Below are 19325 nucleotides of genomic sequence, written 5' to 3'. Positions count from 1 at the left end.
AACCCTGGGAAGACCTTGCGCTCTCCCCCGATCTGCTGTCTGCTGTCGAACACCTCACCCACAAGAACAGCACTGGGTCCTGTTTGTTAATCCGCACTTACTAGCAGTCTTGTTACAAACGACCTGTGGTCAGCTTTCAAGCAGTTGCGAAAGAAGAGAAAAAAAAAGAGGTCAATTACTCTGAGAAATTCCTATAGTAGACTGCAGAAAGTAAACACAGAAAGAAATAGAAAAATCAGAGAAAATACTGTGGCAGGTGTTTCATGATTTCAGCAGTTTTCCTAACTTGACCATTTTTAGTTATCTAGCTCATGGGAGGAGATGTTCGGGTGCTGAAATTCCTGCTTGGTATGGCAGAAAGGGAACCCTGCGAGACTGCTACGTGGGCCCGTCACAGCTGGGACCTGGGGCCGGGCGCCGCAGATGGAGCGATCCTGCAAGATACCCAGGAGGGTGGCCGCTGGGCCTGCATTCATGCTCCGTCCGCTGCAAATACAGCAAACGGGACCGCAACTGCTCTGCTCGCTTGCGCTCTCGCTCCTCGTTCTCGCAGGTTCTCCGCCAACAGTATCTGACTTAAACGCTTCCGTACACAGTCAGGGCGGCATCCCGGGAGCCCCAACTAGCTGCTCACCCGGAGACCTAGAGCAGGGAAGGCGCATAGCGGAGGAGGCCCGCGGACTCTGTCCGCACGTTCGCAAGGCCCGCAGCTGGGACAGAGCCCTTCCGCCGGGCAGCCCTCGGTCCAGCCTCCGCTCCCGGCACCGCCCGCCCTGACTGACGTACAGGCACCCACGCAGCGGCGGGCACCGCGGAGCAGCTTCCTCTAGCGCTCGGGTCTCGGCTCTGGGACCCGCCAAGGAGCGCTATGTAGCAGTAGCAACACAGAAGCCGCCGTCGCGGGCTCCCTCTCTCTGACGCCGCGTCCCGGGACCCTCGAGACCTCGCGTGGTTTGGGTCTGGGGGCGGGGCGACCCGAGGGGCGGAGCCGGATGGAGCGTCCCCGGGCCTTGTTGACATCGGCGTCCTCGCGCCCGTCGCCGTCCGCGCATGCCTGGTTGCCGCCGGCTCCGAGGCCGCGGCGCTCGGGCTTCCCCCACCTGCGTCCCGGCCCCGCCCCTCCCCCCGGCGGCGGCGGCGGCGGCGGCGGCGGCGGCGGCGGCGGCTGCTGCGGCGGACGTGTTGTTTTGGCGGCGGCGCTGGCTGCTGAGGAGCCAACCGAGACCCAGCGCCTCACCAGCACCGGCTGCGGCGGGCCCATCGACCGCGTCGCCACAGGTAAGGCCTCCATCGAGGGCTGAGGGCGGGGGCGGGGCCCAAGGGTCGAGTCCGAGGGGCCGGAAGGGGAGATGGAGGCTGCAGGGGTGAGTCCCGGAGGGTGGTCGCGGGCCCGGAGGCTGAGGGGCGTGAGGGAGGTTGTGGGTTGGGTGGGTCAGGGCTGGGGAGTCTAGAAGGGGGGTCGGGGGTCTGGGTCGGGGTTCTGGGCCAGGCCGCTGAGGTCGAGGGGGCCTGAGGGCCGGGGGTCCAAGGAATTGGAAGGGTCGGGAGGGCCGGGGTCGGGGGCCGGCGGTCCGGTCCGAGCCACTGAGGTGGTCGAGGGAGCCGGCGGGTGGAGGGAGACTGGAGCCCGGGGATCTGAGGAGTCGGAAGGGTCGCGGGGGCCGGGGCTCGGGCCCGGGCTGCCGAGGGGCGTCAAGAGGGCCGGGAGTCTAAGCAATCGGGAGGGTCGCGGGGGCCGGGGTCGGAGGCCGGGGTCGGGGCCCTGTGGCTGAAGAAGTCGAGGGGACCGGGGCGGGGGGGGAGGGAGACTGGGGCCCCGGGGTCTAAGGAGTCGGAAGGGTCGCGGGGGCCAGTCGTCGGGGCCGGGCTGCCGGGGGGCGTCGAGGGGGCCCGGGGTCTAAGGAGTGGGTAGGGTCGCGGGGGCCGGGGTCGCGCCCGCCGCTGGGCACTTCCCCGCCCCCCTGACTTTGTTATTGTCTTGGAGGAGGCGGACCTGCCCGCTGGGCGGAGGGGAGGGGGTGTTGGGGCTGAAGCGGCGCCGCCTGTTCCCACTTTCGGTTTTGGGGTTGGGCGGTTACTCCTGTGAAGTGCGGGCTGGTCCCTAGGGGGTTTCCAGCGCCGGCGTCGAAATGGCCCAGGAATGGAGCAGCAAGGGGGGGAGGATTGTACGAGTCCACGGTTTCCCCACCCCAATACTGTGCTTTCATCTGTCTTCTTTAACATTTAGAGAGCCTAACTGTGTTTTTTATGTTACTTATTAGAATCATTTGGGTATGGAGGAGGTACAGTTTGTGTCAATAGTTTTTTCCCTCCAAGTTTTTAATTTACCTTTATTACTAAAGTATTACATGCTCTTTGAAGAAAAATATTTAGCAGCCTAACCGTACAGGTACAGAAGTTTCCTCCCTCCCCTCACCCCCCTCACTGCCACCCATTTCTCCTCCCTCCCTTAATACCCAGGGTGTAACCAGTCTTAAAGTGTGGTGTTTAGCTTTTAAGGATTTTTCTTTGCATATTAAACTTATTGTAAATCGACTGTACTTCAAGCCAACAAAAACAAAAACCAAAATGGGATCATACATAGCACATAGTTTTTATTGGTCAACAATATCACAATTATTTCTCCTTTTTTTCTACATACCTCATTCTTTCAATAAATTACAGAGCTGTATATGTAAATTTAATTGCTGAACATTATTATTTCTATAATCTTAGCTTTTACTTAGCTTTTAATAAAGTCTACAAAGTGATACTTTGAAACATAATAAAACTTCTAGAGTGTCTGAGGCCAGTTGAGGATACTTACATATTAGAAAATTGAGTAATATGTTTACATAGAACTTAATGGCAGCTTGCAGGAGGCTTGGATGACTTCACAAAGCAGGTTACTGAAATAGTTTATTTTTTGGTTTTTTTAAGTGTACTTTTCAGAGTAAACTTAAATTCCATAGGGCCAGTTGAAAGCAAATTCTGTCCCTCAAAAGAAAACTGGACTGTGTATAAAAGGAGGAGATAGGATAGAAGGCTGGCGGCCCACAGGTTCGTGTTTCAGGCCCCTTTAAGAGGTAAGCTCTTAAGTGGAAGGGTGACCCTAGTTGCTTACCATTCAGTAAGAGAGAAAGCTAGGAAGTTGCTGTTAAGTTTTATAGTTCTGTGTGCAGACGCTGGAGGCTTTGGTGATTTAATCACTGCCCTGTGCTTATTGGAAATGTGTAGCATGTTCATCTTGCCTTCCAGGGAGGACAGCTTTGGGAATCACGTGGAACCACTTGATTCTCAGCATATGTAGCTTGCGATCTTAGGCCCAGCTGTGTAGCATTTTATTATTTGGGGAACTATGTTCAGAAGGAATCAGAAACATCCATGGCATTTTTAATTATCGTGGCTGATAATAGAAGCACTCTTTCATGTATTTCTCACAACCTAGGTGGCATGCTGTTCATTCTATGGATTTTTAAACAGAGGCTCTCAAAGCCAACTGCTCAAAACCCTGTTACCTTTTTACTGGTAGTGGCTAAATTAGACTTGGGCATGCTTCTTGCTCCACACATGCTGCCAAGAGCCTGTGGTTTGCTCTGCCGTGCTGCCCCCCATTAGTGAAAATTACCTTACAAAATCACTGATCTCTGAGTTTCCTCCTCCTTTTTGGCTTGGAAATGTTCCTTAAGAGTAGAGACATGAATATAATTGTGTGCATTGAAAAATAATCTAAAGGATAATTAGTGTGAATCTCTAGTGATATCTTTTTAGGTGGGATTTCTGATGGTGTGTTATTAAAATATTGAATACCTTGGAGTGATGCCATTAACCGGGAAGATGGGGATTGTGTTACTTTAGTCTTTGGTTACTCCACTAGACACCATGCTCATTTGGGCATCATAGTAAATTGTAGCTCTTACAGATACTTTTATTCTGTTCCTTAAAGACTAGTCTCATTTCTTTCAGCATTTTTTATGAACCCAGTTACACTCTTTGTAAACTAATATGATGGAAAGAATACAAAGAGGGCCCTAAAAAGATTGATTTCCATATTTATTTTGGTCTTCTAAAACTGCATCGTGACCGGCAATTTAATAGCATCTATGTCATAATGTTATGGTTATTCATCTGTTTTGGTTTTCCAGCACATGTGAAAACTGTGGTTTAAAGAAATATGGCAAATACTGAAGTTATAAAGTGTGATCAGTTTTAATATATATGTATTTGAGAAGAAACCCACGTATAGGAAAATATTTGAGCTTTTATTCCTGGCAGTTGTTAAAGGATGTAATTAGATGCACATTTAAGTGGCTAATCTGCCATCGCTTGTCTCTTGGACGACTCATGCTGGATGTAAGTGGGTTTATAGTTGTGGGATATAAACAATAATGCAGCACCAGCAAGATGTCTTTAGGGTACACTGGTACTCCCAGCCATTTCAGGATGGGGAGTCCAATACTGTGTGTGCATATTCTCAGAAATTAGTAAGAGAGTTCTTATGACTGTTGGGTAGGAATAAAAAGTTTTCCAGTTTAGCCTAAAAAATCGTTTCGGTGAGGGGAATGCATTCATGAGTAGCAAGAAATCAATAAACTTTTACATCCTATGAATGGTAACAGTCGCATCAGCATCACCCAGAGTTTAAAATCTAGATGGGATTTAAAAGCTAAGTATAAAACAACTCTGGACTTGCTGAAAGGACCTGTTCCCTGACAACTTTGTTTCTAAGGAGAAGCTAGTTCAGATGCAAGATCTTGAAGCCGGAATTAGAGGGGAGAAAATCTGAGAGTTGGCCCTCAGCATAGACAGAGGAGAGTCAGCTATGTGGATGGAGGTCAAGGAAAATAAGAATGTGAAAGTTACAGTTCTCTGAGCTTAGAGATACTGAAAAAAAGTATGTCTGGGGGTTGAGTTGAAATAATTAACACTATGTAGTAACCTGCAGGCTCTTGTAAACCCGTAATGACCACATTATCATGAGTCAGTTGAGTGTGTACTCTCAAGTGCAGTGAGCATCTGAGAACTGTGGGCCGTGAAGTACCCTGAGGCCCTTGTCTTCCCTCTTCTCCTGGCCAGCATCTCGGACTCCTGGGCCCTGTGACCTTTGTTTTCTCACCTCACTGAGGTACAGGTCACCTGAAAGGGCCTCCTCATCTCCCTTTGGGAGCTGTTTTCTCCCTTTTGGCCACCACAAGCCCCTTGTTCCCGCTGTTCTTTCCTTATTTGCGAGGCCCGAGTTCTGCATAGCTTCATTTTCTTTCCAAAGCTTCAGACTTGCCTTTAACTTGGTTTTCTTGAAAAACTTTTAAGTGGCTGTCATTTTGTTATCTTGAATCAAATACATTCAGAACTGAAGTGTTTTGTTTGCAAATTTAATTCTTTTTTTCTCCATTTACTTGTTTATATTAATCATCACATTTTCTTAGTCATCTGGACTCAAAGGACATCTTTGATTCCTAGCTTTCCTTTTTTTAGAAATGATTTGTCATTTTATTGCATATTGTTCCTGATTCTCCTGTCTTGCATATTTGCAGCGGTGAAACAGTTCTAATCCCTTTGCTTCAGCTGTCCTTACCCGGGGACAACCATAATCTCTTAAATTTGTGCCATCCATCATGCATACTGCTGTCAAATTAACTGTCCTAAATGCAGCCCTGATCATTTTTTTCCCTGCATGGGAACAAAGCAGAGCAGTCACTGTGCTGGCATGCTTTGTCTCGTTTGGTCCTCATGATAGCTTTATGTCTTAGGTACTATTGTGCCACTTTACAGGGAGAGAATTTGAGACTTCATGAACCTGAAGGAGTTGCTAATAGGTGGAAGATTCGGAGTTTGAATCTGAAGCCTGTCTTCCAGTTATGTGTTCTTGCAGAGTTCTGCACCTCCACGGAGTGGCTCTTGTTCAGCTCTGGGATACAGTCCCTGTGCTTCACCTTTGCCTTTCAAAAGTGCCTTACCTGGCCCCAGCACGCCTTCTCACATTTGTTTCTTGTTTTATTCAGGCTTTTGGTTTCTTACACATTTTCGTTCAGGATTTATTCCCTTTCCCATGTCTGCTTTTCAAGGAGGTCCCTGTGCAGAAAGGCTAGCTGATGGGCTGTATTTCCCTTGGGCTCCTTTTCCCTGTCTGCTAGTGAGGTCTTTTCTCATTCATATAATTGTTAAGCTCATGATGAGAACCTTCTACTCTGAATTTTGAGTACTCTAACAGTTGTAATTGGATTATAAAATGTTAGAAAGCAGAAAATGTGTTGTAGACGCTTAGGAGATGTGTGTGGATGAAAATGATCTCTGGTCACCTGCCCCATTAATGGTAATTTAAGTAGTTTTTTATTTTAGTTGGTGGATGACACAGTAGTTTAATGGAATTTTTAATTTTGTGTATGTAACAAAACCGGATTTCCTTGTTGTAGGCTATCAAATGAGTTAAATTTTCAGACTCATTTCTAGGTAATTATGATAAGTAATTTATTTGTAAAACTACTTATAAGGTTTTTTTTTACATGCACGTGTCTAACCTTGATTTTCTCATGGTTAATGGTTACCATGCAGAGGTTAAAATTTTATATTTCTCTATATTGCCTTTTGGAGAAGGAAATGGCAACCCACTGGTATTCTTGCCTGGAGAAGTCCATGGACAGAGGAGCCTGGTGGGCTACAGTCCATGGAGCCACAGTCGTTACACGACTGAGCGACTAAACAACAACATATTGACTTTGCATCTTGTATTACAGTTTAAGTATTACATTACTGTAAGTGCTATATTAATGTAAGTATTAAGTAATATGTTTTTGCTTTGTTATATAAAAATATAATCCTTTCTGGTAGAAGTTGAGAATGTAGGCTATCTCGGTGATGGCATTGGAGTTTAATAAAAGTTTGTAAAAAAAAAAAAGTGTTTAATGAAAGTATTATCGATTCTCAGACTAATCGGTTTGTCAGTCTTCCAGCTCTCAACTTTATAAAGGATTAAAATAATCATAAATACTTCTCTGAAGATAAAAGTTTTAAGCAAGTTTATAATAGTTAATTGATTTTAAAAACATATAGTCACATGGATCAATGTATAAGTGTTATAAAAAGTTTATAGACTGAAAGTGACTCCTCCTCCACCTCCCATTTTCCCCACTGAGAGATAGTCACTTACCTCTGGAATGATATAGAAGCAGCAGTTTGTTTGTTTACAAGTATATTTGAGTAAATATTTTTCTTTCAAGTTATGGTGAGGTATAATATATTGCAAATAGTTTCACTTGCATTTTTCACTCAGTGTATCTCTGATATTCCATAACAGTAGATAAAGAATTTCTTCATTCTTTAAAATTTTTTTGCAGCCTCAAAGGATCAGCTGTATATCGCTACATATATAGATTATATAGTCATTTATTTAACCATATTCCCTACTGGTGGACATTTAGATTGTTTCCCATTCTTTACTGTTACACACATCCATTGAGGCAACTGTTTGAAGGAAGAGAAATAAAAACTGGAAGATCTTTCTAGAGAAAAATAAAATTTGAGAGCTAAAATGGCTGTTTCTTGGTAGAGAATCAGATGGATACCTTTTGAGGCTGCTGATGGGCGAGTGAATGGAGAGAAGGAGGGGCCCATGTGAGGATGCTGGGAGCTGTTGACAGCCTGATGGGAAGAGGGGGGATGGCAGTGGTGAATGGCAGCAGCTCCTGGGACCTATTGTCTGCTCTGGGCAAGGCCAGCTCTGCCTGCGTTTACAAGTTCTGTGCTCAGAAATGATTCTTGGTATCTGGAAAGTCATCTCTAGGACTGTGGCTTATAGTAGTATATCTAACTTAGGAAACCTTCTCAGGGAATGGAATAAGATATCTGGGTGTTGTCTGGAAGGAAGTGTCATGGCCAACAACACAATATATTTTATGAGGTCATTAATGTTTTTACTGTAATATTGTGTGTTCAGAGATAAGATTTAAAGTGCTGAAATAAATGAAGTTAAACAAATTCCTCCTTCAGCAAACCTCTTGCCATCCACATCTGTTCTTCATGGGTTGCTTGGGTAATAATGATGGCTTTTTAACAGTGTGGTGTGAGTCCTTTCAGAGTTTATGTATAAACAAAAGTAACATTCATGCATCTTAGACATGTCAGTCAGAATCCTACTGAATAGCAAGTAATGGTAAGACTAATGAAGGTCAGAATTGTATGGATTAACAAGTGAGCGATGGTGGGTAACAGCTAAACAGTGAGTGCCCCTTGATTCCTTCAGACCAGGGGTGCTCTGAGTGCAGAGTGGTGGTGTACAGTGCGTGTCAGCTGCTGACGTGTTGCAGCTGTTCTACCAGGTTACTCCTCTAACTGGGCCAGGAAGTGCTGTGCGTCATCCATGGTGGTGTAGTAAGCATGGCTTACTGAGCAGGGTTATTGAACATGATAATAAAAGGTCATTTATTTTTGTTCATCCACGGACCCCTGCCACATATAATAGCTATAAGAATTCACTGTAGAAAGACTAGAAGATAAGGATAAAAAGCAAATAGATCGTTGGGAATGCAGTCATTGGGATGGTGTCTCCTTTAGTTAATTCTCAGAGATTTCTATACTAATGAGAACACCAGCTAGAAAAGCCCAGCTTTATAAATCCTGCTGTCAAATAAGACATATATTTATTTGGGGATAGAAGTTTGGAAATTGTGATCACTTGAATTTTCTCTGACCTGCATGCTCTGCCAGGTAACCAGGACTGTGGTAGGGCCTTGACTCAGCCGTCAGGTTGTTTGTACACATATGTGGTCAAGTGCTGAGTGGTGTAGCTGTTGTGAGGGAGCCCCATGTGTCAGTGGGTGTCACTACCCTCCTCTGTTACTGCTCCTGGGTTAATAGTTCAGAGCTCTTACTCTGATAACAAATCATTGTATTTTTGTAATCCGTCTTTAAAATACTGGATCTTAAGTGCCTTAGGAATATTTAGAAATGCCATAGCTCAAAAAAAAAAACCCCCCAAAAAATCCCACACAAGTGAACCTTTCTTTGTCAGACAGTGTTTAGAAGGAGGGTGTATTTTATCACCCTCATTAGTCTCCTGTTTGCATTGTAGTCTCTTGATGACTAGAGTAGATTTTTAAATTCAGAGTCAGTCATCTCAGTACTCAAATATAAGAGCAAGTTTTGGAATACGTGAAGGTAGTTACTACAATTTTACTTTTAAGAAAAAGCCTGGCAGTGGTCTGTAGTGATTTAACATATATTGTAAAATAATACATTGTGAAAGAATTACTTTAAATACTTCTAAACCATTTTAATGGTTTAAGGGACTTGACTTTTCCTGCAAATAGAGTGATTTTGAACCTTTATTCTTTTTTGAACCGCAGAAATTAGAAATGGAAAAAGAAAGATTTAGGCTTTTCCACAGTAATTTATATAAATATCTATATTGTAACTGTTCCTGAAATTGGTTTGGTTCTGAAGGAAAGGGAGGGAAGTCAACATGGCCCTAAACTATCTCAGTTACCTCACTGTTGATGGCAAAAAAGCTTGCTGCAGGCTTTCTTCTTGTTAAGGAATTGTTCAGTTGTCACTTTATTTTAATAACACCTGGTTTTATCGTGCCTCCATGGTACATTTTATATGTGTGTGGTCCACACTTGACACGGACGCATGCCTGAATGCCCTGTTTTCACAGACACCATTCCCTGTGCTGCCTCAGGAAGTCTCACAGCTGTGTGGCTGACGCTCCCTCGAGCTGTGCGTGCGCACTCTGTCGTGTCTGACTCTTTGCAATCCCTTGGACTGTAGCCCATCAGGCTCCTGTGTCCATGGGATTCTCCAGGCAAAAATACTGGAGTGGGCTGCCGTTTCCTTCTTCAGGGGATATTCCTGATCCAGGGATTGAACTTGGTCTCCTGCATTGCTGGCAGTTTCTTTACCACTGAGCCACCTGGAAACCCTGTCTGGGAGCTGTGCGATAGGAGATGCTAATGTTTTGATGCTTTAACATTTTCACACTTTCATGTAACTATTTATTTAATCTTTCCAACAGCCTTGTCAAAGAGGATCTTGTCTGGTGAGTATCACTAGTCTCATTTTTATAGATGCAGTAATTGAGACTCAGAGTTACTTCCTTGTCCTGAGTCTTGTTTTCTTTCCTGTGAAATGATCTTCAGTCTTCAAGGACAAAGGACTTGATATAAGAATAGACCTTGAACTCAAAGCCTTTTCTGTCTCCTAAGCAAGTTAGGTAACCCTTTTCCTTGGAAGTAATACTGTTACACAGAGTTTTGAGTTAATGTGCATAAAAATGCCAAAACTTAATATACAGTAAGTGCTTAGCTAATGACAGTTGCACTAATGATAAAGATAGTAATGTTTTAGGAGTGACATACTACATTTCGAAGATTATGGGACCTCACGCGGTGGCTCAGTGGTAAAGAATCCGCCTGCCAATGCAAGAGACGTGGGTTCAATCCCTGGGCTGGGAAGATCCCCTGGAGTAGGAAATGGCAACCCAGTCTGGTATTCTTGCCTGGGAAATTCCATGGACAGAGGAGTCTGGTGGGCTACAGTCCATGGGGTCCCAAAGAGTCAGACATGACTTAGCAGCTAAACAGTAACAGGAGTCACACGCTATTCAGAGATTATGGGACCTCACATAGCAGTAGTGTCTATTTAAATGAAAGGCCAGGCGTGGGAGCAGTCTCAAATCAGTATTGTGTGGGTGAAATCAGAAGTGAAAGGAGAGAGAGCCTTGGAGGAGCCAGGGAGCCAGGAGAGCGGTTGTTCTGGAGCCACATCAGGTCCACATGGTCATGTGTAAAAGTAGCAAATTTGAGTCATCTGGTCAACAAAAAATGAGAAATTCCTACAGTGAAAGGGAAAGACAGAATTCTAAACTGTGGAGCGTGTGTCCTGCATGCGTTATAGTCCCTTAGGTGTTCCTAACATACTGTTGTCACTGATGTTTTTGCTAATGATTTGGGACCATCAAGAAATGTTGACTTATACTGGATATTTTCTAAAATTGTGGAACTGTCACACTGTAGGAAGACTTTCATCAATTTATTTCACTCTTTAAAGAACTATCTTTCAGTTATCTGTAGCATTAGTTCTTTTTGGCTGTCTATGGTGTTAGAGAAAATGAATTTTACTAAATTTGAATATGTACATTTTATTTGATTCTTAAAACAGAGTATAGTTGATAGTAAGGTTCATAGTCAGTGTTCAGATAAAGGCCAGGAGTTTAGACCTTCATAAGTATGTTTGATTCTGGGCCTTTTTCTCACTTAGTCCAAAGCTTATTTATAAAGTCCAGTGTCTGCTTGCTTCCTTTTATATCCATTAATCACTCTGTTGTGCAGAATGTTATTAAAATCAAATCCTGCTCCTAATTGTCTTAATATCCCTTTTGCTCACGCATCTTCCCATTCATTTTTAGTGACAACACACAAAGCACCACCTGCAGGGCAGTGTGTTTTTAGTGTGTTTTTAAAAGTGTGCTCCCTCTTGAGGCTAACCTGGGTCATACTGCATTCAAGTTTGGACAGTTTTGAATCTGCTGCAAATATCCTGAAAAGTACCAGCAACTGGAAAAAGGTGCCACCTCTCACATATGGGGTCTTACTCATGCTGCCCTCACTTTCTGTCAGCACTCAGAATCTGTGTAGTGGCTTCCCTTCCCACTGTCGTAATAGCAAGGTCAGGAATGAAGCAGATTGGTGCCCTAAGTGGTTTTAAGCTTGAGCGCAGTTTCTCCCAATGGTATACTATATTAGGAATGCTAAAATTTTTTTGTGATACTGCTCAAGGTTTAGGGCTGGGCATACATTGTCTTTTATAAGAAAAAAATGATACATGGCTTAAGAATAACCAAAGCAAAGTGTTAATGGTTTTATTTGTTGTAGTGTTTACAGTTAGTACATCAAGTTGAATTTCAGGGTCACCTTTAAAGTCCTCGTGCAGTTAGTGTGTGGTATAGTTTTTATTGTTTCAAAAACGGGGCCTTTAGATTGTCTTCACATGACCATGCCTTATACTTAAGTGAATTCCAAGTTCTGTCAAGGAACATGAGCAGATCTCTTGCCACTGATTATACTGTGATCTCTTGTTTCTTTTCCTGTATCTTGGGTGAGTAATAGGAGAGGTGGGAATGGATTCAGTCCCCAAGTGTACAGATTTAATTCCCCATGGAGCAGCGTTCTACTATAGAGTTTGGGTGGTATGGCAGACAGGTAATGCCTCGTTCCCCAAGATGTTCGTGTGTTAGTTCCTGGGCCCTGTCACAATGTCATCCTGTATGGCCAAGGGGAATTAAGGTTGCTGATTAGCTGACTTTAAGATGGGGAGAGTATCTTGTATTATTCTGATGGGCCCAGTGTAATCATAGGGTTCCTTAAAAGTGGAAGGAGGAGGCACAGTGAGCACTCAGCCTGACAGGGCTGCTTGGAAGACAGAGGAAAGGACCATAAGCCCAAAGAAAGCAGGCAGATAGCAGAGAAGTTGCTGTGGTGCCTCCCTGATGGAAGTTGCCAGAAATCTGCTCTCTCGGGTACCAGGCAGAGATGTTCACAGAGAGGTGTTTCACCAGAGGCTGCTTTCCACCAGATGCCCATGGGGGCTGCTGAGGGAACTGGGTGCAGGGACCCCCGCTGAGCTGTGGGAGCCTGCCAGGAGATGACTGGACTATCCAAGGTCGGGAGTCCACAAGAGGTGTTAGGCAGAAAATTAGGGTGAGGAGCTGAGAGGAACAGGAGAGCATTAGAAGGAAGCATTATTCGTGGGGCCCGTTTGGTTTGGGAAGAGAGTGGTCCTGATATGTGTCAGCAAACTGACCCATGGGTTAAACTGGGCCAGCAGTTACGTGTAGCCTGCAAACTAAGAATGGCATTTACATTTTCAAATGGTTGGGAAAAAACTAGAAAAAGAGTAATGTTTTATGATGAGAAAATTGTATGTAATCAGGTTTCAAGTGTCCATAAATAAACCTTCTGGAACACAGCCACTGTGTTTGACTTACAAGCTGGTTGTGGCTGCTTTGCTCTGGAAGCACAGTTCAGAAGCTGTGATGGAAACCGTGGCCTGCAAATCTTAAAATACATGCGGTCTGACCTTTTATAGGAGCTCAAGGCCTGAAGGTTAAGTGCAGTGGTGGAAGGGTCAGTGATTCGATACAAGACGTGCTTGGAAAATGAGATGAGGACCTGGAGGGGCAGTGGGAGCAGCTCCTCAGAGACTCCGACAGTGCAGTTGTTGGGGCTTAGGAGTTTGAACAGTTGTGAGGGTGCCCAGGATGATGGTTAGGTCTGGTGGCTGAGGACCTGCAGCTCAGATGCCAGAGTCCTTGCTGATGACGGGGCCTGGACCCTCAGGGTCCTCAGTGCCGATGGGGAGGTCGATGGAGTGAAAAGCAGTCATTGTTAATGTTCTAGGCCTTCATAAACGAGAGGTGTGTGTGTGTGTGTGTGTACACATAAATAATGTAAACTCATATCGTGTGTTCACATTGATTCCTCCAGTTCCATCCAGCTCATAAGATATACCCTCATGGTGTGTATGTTAAGAACTTTTTATGTAGCTCACTATTTACTCTTCATAACTTGATGATGTGGTTATTTTTCCCATTTTATAGACAGGGAAACTGAAGACCATAGGTTAAACAACTGGCCTGAGATGCATGGTCAGTAAATGACATCAGATGCTTTGTTTCCCTCTGATACAATCTTTCTTTGGAACCAAGATTCCAAAAGGCAGGAAGAGGAGGAAATGAGAGGTTGAGGAGAGGGAAGGAGAGCTGAATTGAACATCTTTTCAGCTGAGAGAATGGGAAGTTCTTCTGAGTGAGAGGTCGAGAGCCTGTGGGCCAGCTGTTGTGTTTTCAGAAAGGTTCATGGCTTGACAGATCAGATTTGAGTTGTGGCTCAGCCCCTGCCAGCTGTGAGCTTGTCTTGTAGTCTCTGAGCTCTGTCCTCCTCAGTAAAATAAAGTTGGTGCCTCTTCATAGGTATGCTGAAGATACAGACTCCAGTGCTCAGTAGGTGCATAGGAAATTGCCCATGTGTATGTTACCACTGCTGAAACAAGGGTAAGGTTTGTATTACCATTGATGTAGAGTTAAGTGGATATTCTCAGCAGTGTTTGGCATGGAGTACTGAACCTTAGCTTATCCTATTCTTTTTCTTTCTTTCATAATTCTTTTTTTTATATTCCCTGATACGTATTTGTCATCATTGAGGAAGGTTTTCCCCTGTGCGGTTGGCTCTGTACTCGAAGCAGCCTTGGTCCATGGCTCCCATGACAAGATCCTTGAGGGCCCAAAAAAGAAAGGTCCTTTGTTCATGCCCTCAGATAGCGTGTTCTGCTTTGTGTGGTCACTCATCTTCTTCCTCCAAAGCTGGGTGCACTCTGTCCCCACCTCTGCAGAGAGAGGCGCACACAGGGGCTGCCATTGGCTGCTTGCCACTGGGCCAGGAGGGGAGGGAGGAGTCGGTGTTCAGTCTATTCTCTTCCCTCTTCATGACATCTGTCTGCCATCTGCTTGCTTCCCACCTCCTTTGACTTGTCTTTAACCTTCTGTAAAACATCCCTGAGCTGCCTGAAAGACACCATAATATTAAACTGTGCCACCAGTGGTTCTTCCCCTCAACCAAATGCATTCCAGTCACAGATCTGATTTTGAAAGAATAGCAAGCAACTTTTGGAGCACTTAGCAGTCACATCAGGTGAGTTGCTGTGAACATGCCCACTGTTCACACGTCCTGGAGAGAAAAGGCTGCGGGGTGAGATTGTGCTCGAGGAGTAAAGGCTGCCGCTTCGTTAACCTGTTCAGTCCTTTAGTCTACATTTTGTCCTTCTTTGCCTTCCTCCTTTCTTCTTGTTCTCAGAGTCCTTATTTTGCTTTTATGTTTAATGTAGGACTTGAACACCCTTAAAACTTTTTTTGTGTGTTACAGAAAATGGCAGGAGGGGAGCAGAAAAAATTGTGACTGAAGTAATAGAAATGCTGAGACAAGCATACTCATTCGTAGATAACTAAAACTCAGTTGTGTTCAAATGCAGGTTTAATCGATGCCCAACTAGCAGAGAAGTCAGAGCCCTGGGGAACCTTAGGAATCAGAGAATTTAGCCTCTTCACTTCACAGGTGAGGAAACGATGTCCTGGAGGGATGCCCAGAGCCATACAGCAAAGTTATCACTGGGGTCAAGGCTGGACCTTGGTCTCTTGACTTGTGTTTGGCACTTTGCATGATTGAGATGGAATTACTTCAGACAAATGGCAAACACATCCCATGACTTAGTGCTGTAATTGGTTTTTAAACTACTGTTTGCTTTACTCATAAAAATGAACTGTATTTCAAGTTAGGGGATTATGGTTGAATTATCAAAATATTCACTACAGATTTAACTTGCAAACTCCTCATACGTACATTGATAATAATCAATTTACAATCTCTTGCTTCCGTAGTCAGGGGGTTGGTTACTTGATGCATCTGTCTGGTGGGATATCATGGCCTTGGATTTTGCAAGTATTTTTGATGGCATGAATAAATAATGAAGACATATCAAGTGAAAGTCTGAAATATATATACAGTATAATATCAACATTGTGTTAAAGAAACAAGAATATTGATGCTTACAAAGTAAATAATAGTGGCTCTTTGAAGGTTAGGATTATCAGTAATCTTTATTTTACTTGGTTTTCAAGTTTTCTGTGAATTCGTATACTACTATTATAGTCAAATCAGTGAATATTATAAAATGGAATTTATAGTAATTATGCATATTATTTATATGTAATGGATTCATATTTCACTTTTTTTTCAGAAAAATGTATATGATAAAATGGCATCTTTGAAGCTCTGTGGTGTAAATTATTTATATTATGACCTTTTCCTGTTCCTTGATTTTTCTGCTGTATACTTTTATTTAGTGTATTTTTATTCCTTAGGAAATTATTGTCCATGTGTCTCTGTTGTACTTTATCTGGTCTAAATAAATCAATACCGCTCTCTCTATCTTGACCTTGTCAGTTTTGTTCACATAACGCATGGACACAGTTGAGAAGGTTAAGTGACACTACAGGCCTTGATGACAGCACAGCAGCTCCCGGCTCCACCTGTCCTCAGCCCGGAGACTGACGCCAGAGGGAAGGGGACGGCATGGAGCTGCCGCAGGAAACACTGCCTCCACGGTGCACAGAGACACTTGTGCAGCGTAGACAGCTTCTACTCTCCGTTACAGATGGAGGGTTAGCTCCCATGCCCCTCCAAGTCTTTCCTCTTATTCGCCCAGGGTGGCTAAACGACTATTCAGATGAATATCAGCAATTATGTTTGCACTGGTACTACTATGTAAATACTAAATATTGTCTTCCACAGACCAAATAATGAGTTCGCATTCTGAAAGTCCCTTTGTTTTCTGGTGGGTGTTGGTTTTCCCTTAACATCCTGTTTTAGTCCCTTAGTGTGCCCTGTGTGTCTCTGAGCCTTCCCTGGCGGTCTGAGGCCCAGGCTCTGTGTCCTGGGGCCTGCTGGCTTGCCTAGACCCTGGGTTCTTCTGGCCTCAGCAGCACTGCTTTTTTACCCAGTCTTAGCTCTGCGGTGCTGTGCCTTGAGTGGGCATGTGGCCCCCATCTCTTCTACATCCCCAGACACCTTTCTTTCCTTCTGCTTCTGTGCTTCTCCAGGCAACTCTTCTGATTCTTCCATCCCACCTGTGTTTGGGCTGGGTGCCCTGTAACACCCTTGTGTAACTTCTGTGCTCATCTGATTTTGGAATTGTTTATTCCAGTTGTTTTCCACATGTGGTCTGGGGTCTTCGAGGTCTTCTGAGAGCTTTCAAGGGCCTGAGAAGTCTGTCCTGGGTTTTCTACTGTAACCTCTGAAAACACCTACTGTTCTGCAAAGCAGCTGGGCTTGTGGGAAGCATAGCTTTGGGTGTAACATTCAAAGCCTGTGCAACCAGCTGTACCAGCAGAAACAACAATCTCAATAAAATTTCTAGTGCAGCTGTCTCTGCTGGGGCTTTAGTCAATCAGTCCTCCACAGTCATGACCCCATGCTTTGACATTTTGACATTTGACCTGCTTTGACATTCAGGCTCTGGATATCATTTTACTTGGAGACAGATGTCATTTTTATTTATTAAAAAAAATCTGAACCTGGTTATAGCCTTCATTAGTCTGTTTTAATTCATGGAAAATGTCTTATCGTTTTTTCATCTGTGTGCACAGTCCCCCAGATCACTTGAAGACACTGTCTCATTGTCTTACAGGAAGGTACTCTGTTCTCAGCTTTTTGTTTAAAGTTTTCATAAGCTGCTGAGGTGTGCCTCTAAAGTGTGGAAGCTTGTCCCTCCCTGTCACTTCAGAACACGCACATATATTGTGACCACCACACCTTCATCTTTATCTCCACGTCATTACTCTGTATGTTGAATGTGAGCTCATTTTGTGTTGGGATTCTCTGCTGGCTCAAACAGTAAAGAATCTTCCCGCAATGCAGGAGACCTGGGTTCAATCCCTGGGTCAGGAAGATCCCCGGGAGAAGGAAATGGCAACCTACTTCAGTATTCTTGCCCGGAGAATTCCACGAACGGAGGAGCCTGGCGGGCTGCAGTCCACGGTGACAGTCCACAGAGTTGCAAAGAGTCAGACATGACTGAGCAACTAAGTAACTTTGATTTGTGTTAAAGAAACATGCATCATAGCAGGCTGTACCTTATATTCCGGGAAGCCTTTCCCGACTTCCTCCTGCATTACCCTTTGAGCTTCTGTTCAGATCTGTTTGTCTTTCCTACCAGACTAGACGAAAAGGAGTCAGGGAAGTCGGCTTCCACAGTGTGTGGTGCGCCTGGCTGACAGAGTGGTGTTTTCGCCAGCCTTCTGAGGCCTGCGTCTCAGGCCTGTAGCAGTGCATTTGAAACATAGATGCCCTGCACTTTCTAAATGGAGATGTAATTTCCCGTGTTAATACTTGACTAACTGTCACCTGTACGGGCTTTTCTGGTGGCACAGACGGTAAAGCATCTGCCTGCAATGCTGGAGACCCGGGTTCGATCCCTGGCTTGGTAAGATGCCCTAGAGAAGGAAATGGCAACCCACTCCAGTACTCTTGCCTGGGACATCTCATGGACAGAGGAGCCTGGTAGGCTACTATCCACGGGGTTGCAACGAGTTGGACACGACTGAGTGACTTAACTTACTTACTGTCACCTGTAGTAGGTGTTCCTAAGCTGCAGTGGACTCAGGGGCCTGTGGTAACTCAGGAGCCTTCTGAAATTGTATGCAGAACTTCCCGTTTGTTCATTTTTCAGTAGAGAGAGGGGAGTTTGCGATCAGTCTCAGAGCGGGGGAAGCAGGAGAAGACAAGAGGGGCTCAGGCAGTGGGGCAGCCTGGCGGTGAGGGGCCCTGCTCCTCCCGCTGCTTCTCCTCCGGTTCCTGGCCTGAGTGGGCGTCAGAACGCCTGTTTTTGGCTGTGGCTATTTCATTTCTCACTTTCCCCCTTGGCTGATTTATTGATTCAGAATTTAATTGACACATGAGTTTGCTTACTAACTTATTGAATAAAGCTTAAATTGTGTATTCAGTATCGAAATTCTTATTTTAACAACTTGTACTTATGTTTCCTTTCAAATATGCTGAGTTTGTTAAAGAAGTTTGTTGTATGTGTGTGTGTATAACTTATGTTCTAGTGCTTAACTATTAAAAGTTGTTAACAAAATTTGTGGTCTCATCATGACAGAATTTACCAAACAAAATACGTGTAAATATATGTATGTATATATATTGATTTATATACACACACATTTTAAATATGTGAGTCTGTTTTTAAGTTCCATTTTGTATTCAGTGATTAGGTAATATATTATTCTTTATGTTAACATTTTGAATTTATGTGGTGTATTTAGGAATTGTTAGTGGATTATTTAGGAATTTTAAATGAAGTAACACATGCATATTTATCTAGGCTTTCCACACTGTAGACGTCCACGTGACTCAGTGATGACGAGCATGGTCTCTGAAGTCTAGACCACCAGGGACCTCACCCCAGCAGCATCACCTTCCAGAGCAGCATTGTCCACTGTGGCGGCCACTGGTCACATGGTTCTGTTCAGCACTTGGAGTGTGGCTGGTGTGGCTGGCTGGATTTTTAGGTGTATTGAATTTAAATCAGCCTATGTCTAGGCAGCCCTGTGTGACCCATGGCTGCTATACTGGGCTTCACAAGATCAGGTGACTTAACTCTTCTGTGTCCCAGGTTTCCTCTCTGGAGAGATGAGATCACACTTAAGCTGCCCTTTGTGGTGGTTTTAAGAATAAATACTATATTTAAGGAGCTTAACTCTGTGCCTGGAAGAGAATATGTCCTTGAGAAGTGGTCGTTAG

The 19325-nt window shown here is 44.4% G+C and overlaps 1 protein-coding gene across 4 annotated transcripts in view; it reads left to right on the top strand.

Moving 5' to 3' along the window:
• Positions 1 to 787: 787 nt before the first annotated feature.
• Positions 788 to 19325, top strand: part of PCMTD1 (protein-L-isoaspartate (D-aspartate) O-methyltransferase domain containing 1) — a 47675-nt gene continuing 29137 nt past the window's right edge. The window contains exons 1-4 of one of the 4 annotated variants that reach the window (XM_070477093.1): positions 788 to 1278; positions 9989 to 10012; positions 14998 to 15080; positions 15763 to 18660. In XM_070477093.1, coding sequence (XP_070333194.1) covers positions 993 to 1278; positions 9989 to 10012; positions 14998 to 15080; positions 15763 to 15930 — 561 coding nt within the window. In that variant the 5' untranslated portion in view covers positions 788 to 992 and the 3' untranslated portion in view covers positions 15931 to 18660. Of the gene's footprint in view, positions 1279 to 9988; positions 10013 to 14997; positions 15081 to 15762; positions 18661 to 19325 lie in introns of those variants that run through there. The other 3 variants (XM_070477095.1, XM_070477092.1, XM_020871923.2) reach the window with 3 other exon arrangements.

This window comes from Odocoileus virginianus, chromosome 15 (genome assembly GCF_023699985.2).
Source record: "Odocoileus virginianus isolate 20LAN1187 ecotype Illinois chromosome 15, Ovbor_1.2, whole genome shotgun sequence".
NCBI classification, from domain to species: domain Eukaryota; kingdom Metazoa; phylum Chordata; class Mammalia; order Artiodactyla; family Cervidae; genus Odocoileus; species Odocoileus virginianus.
This window is presented reverse-complemented; position numbering and strand designations above follow the sequence as displayed.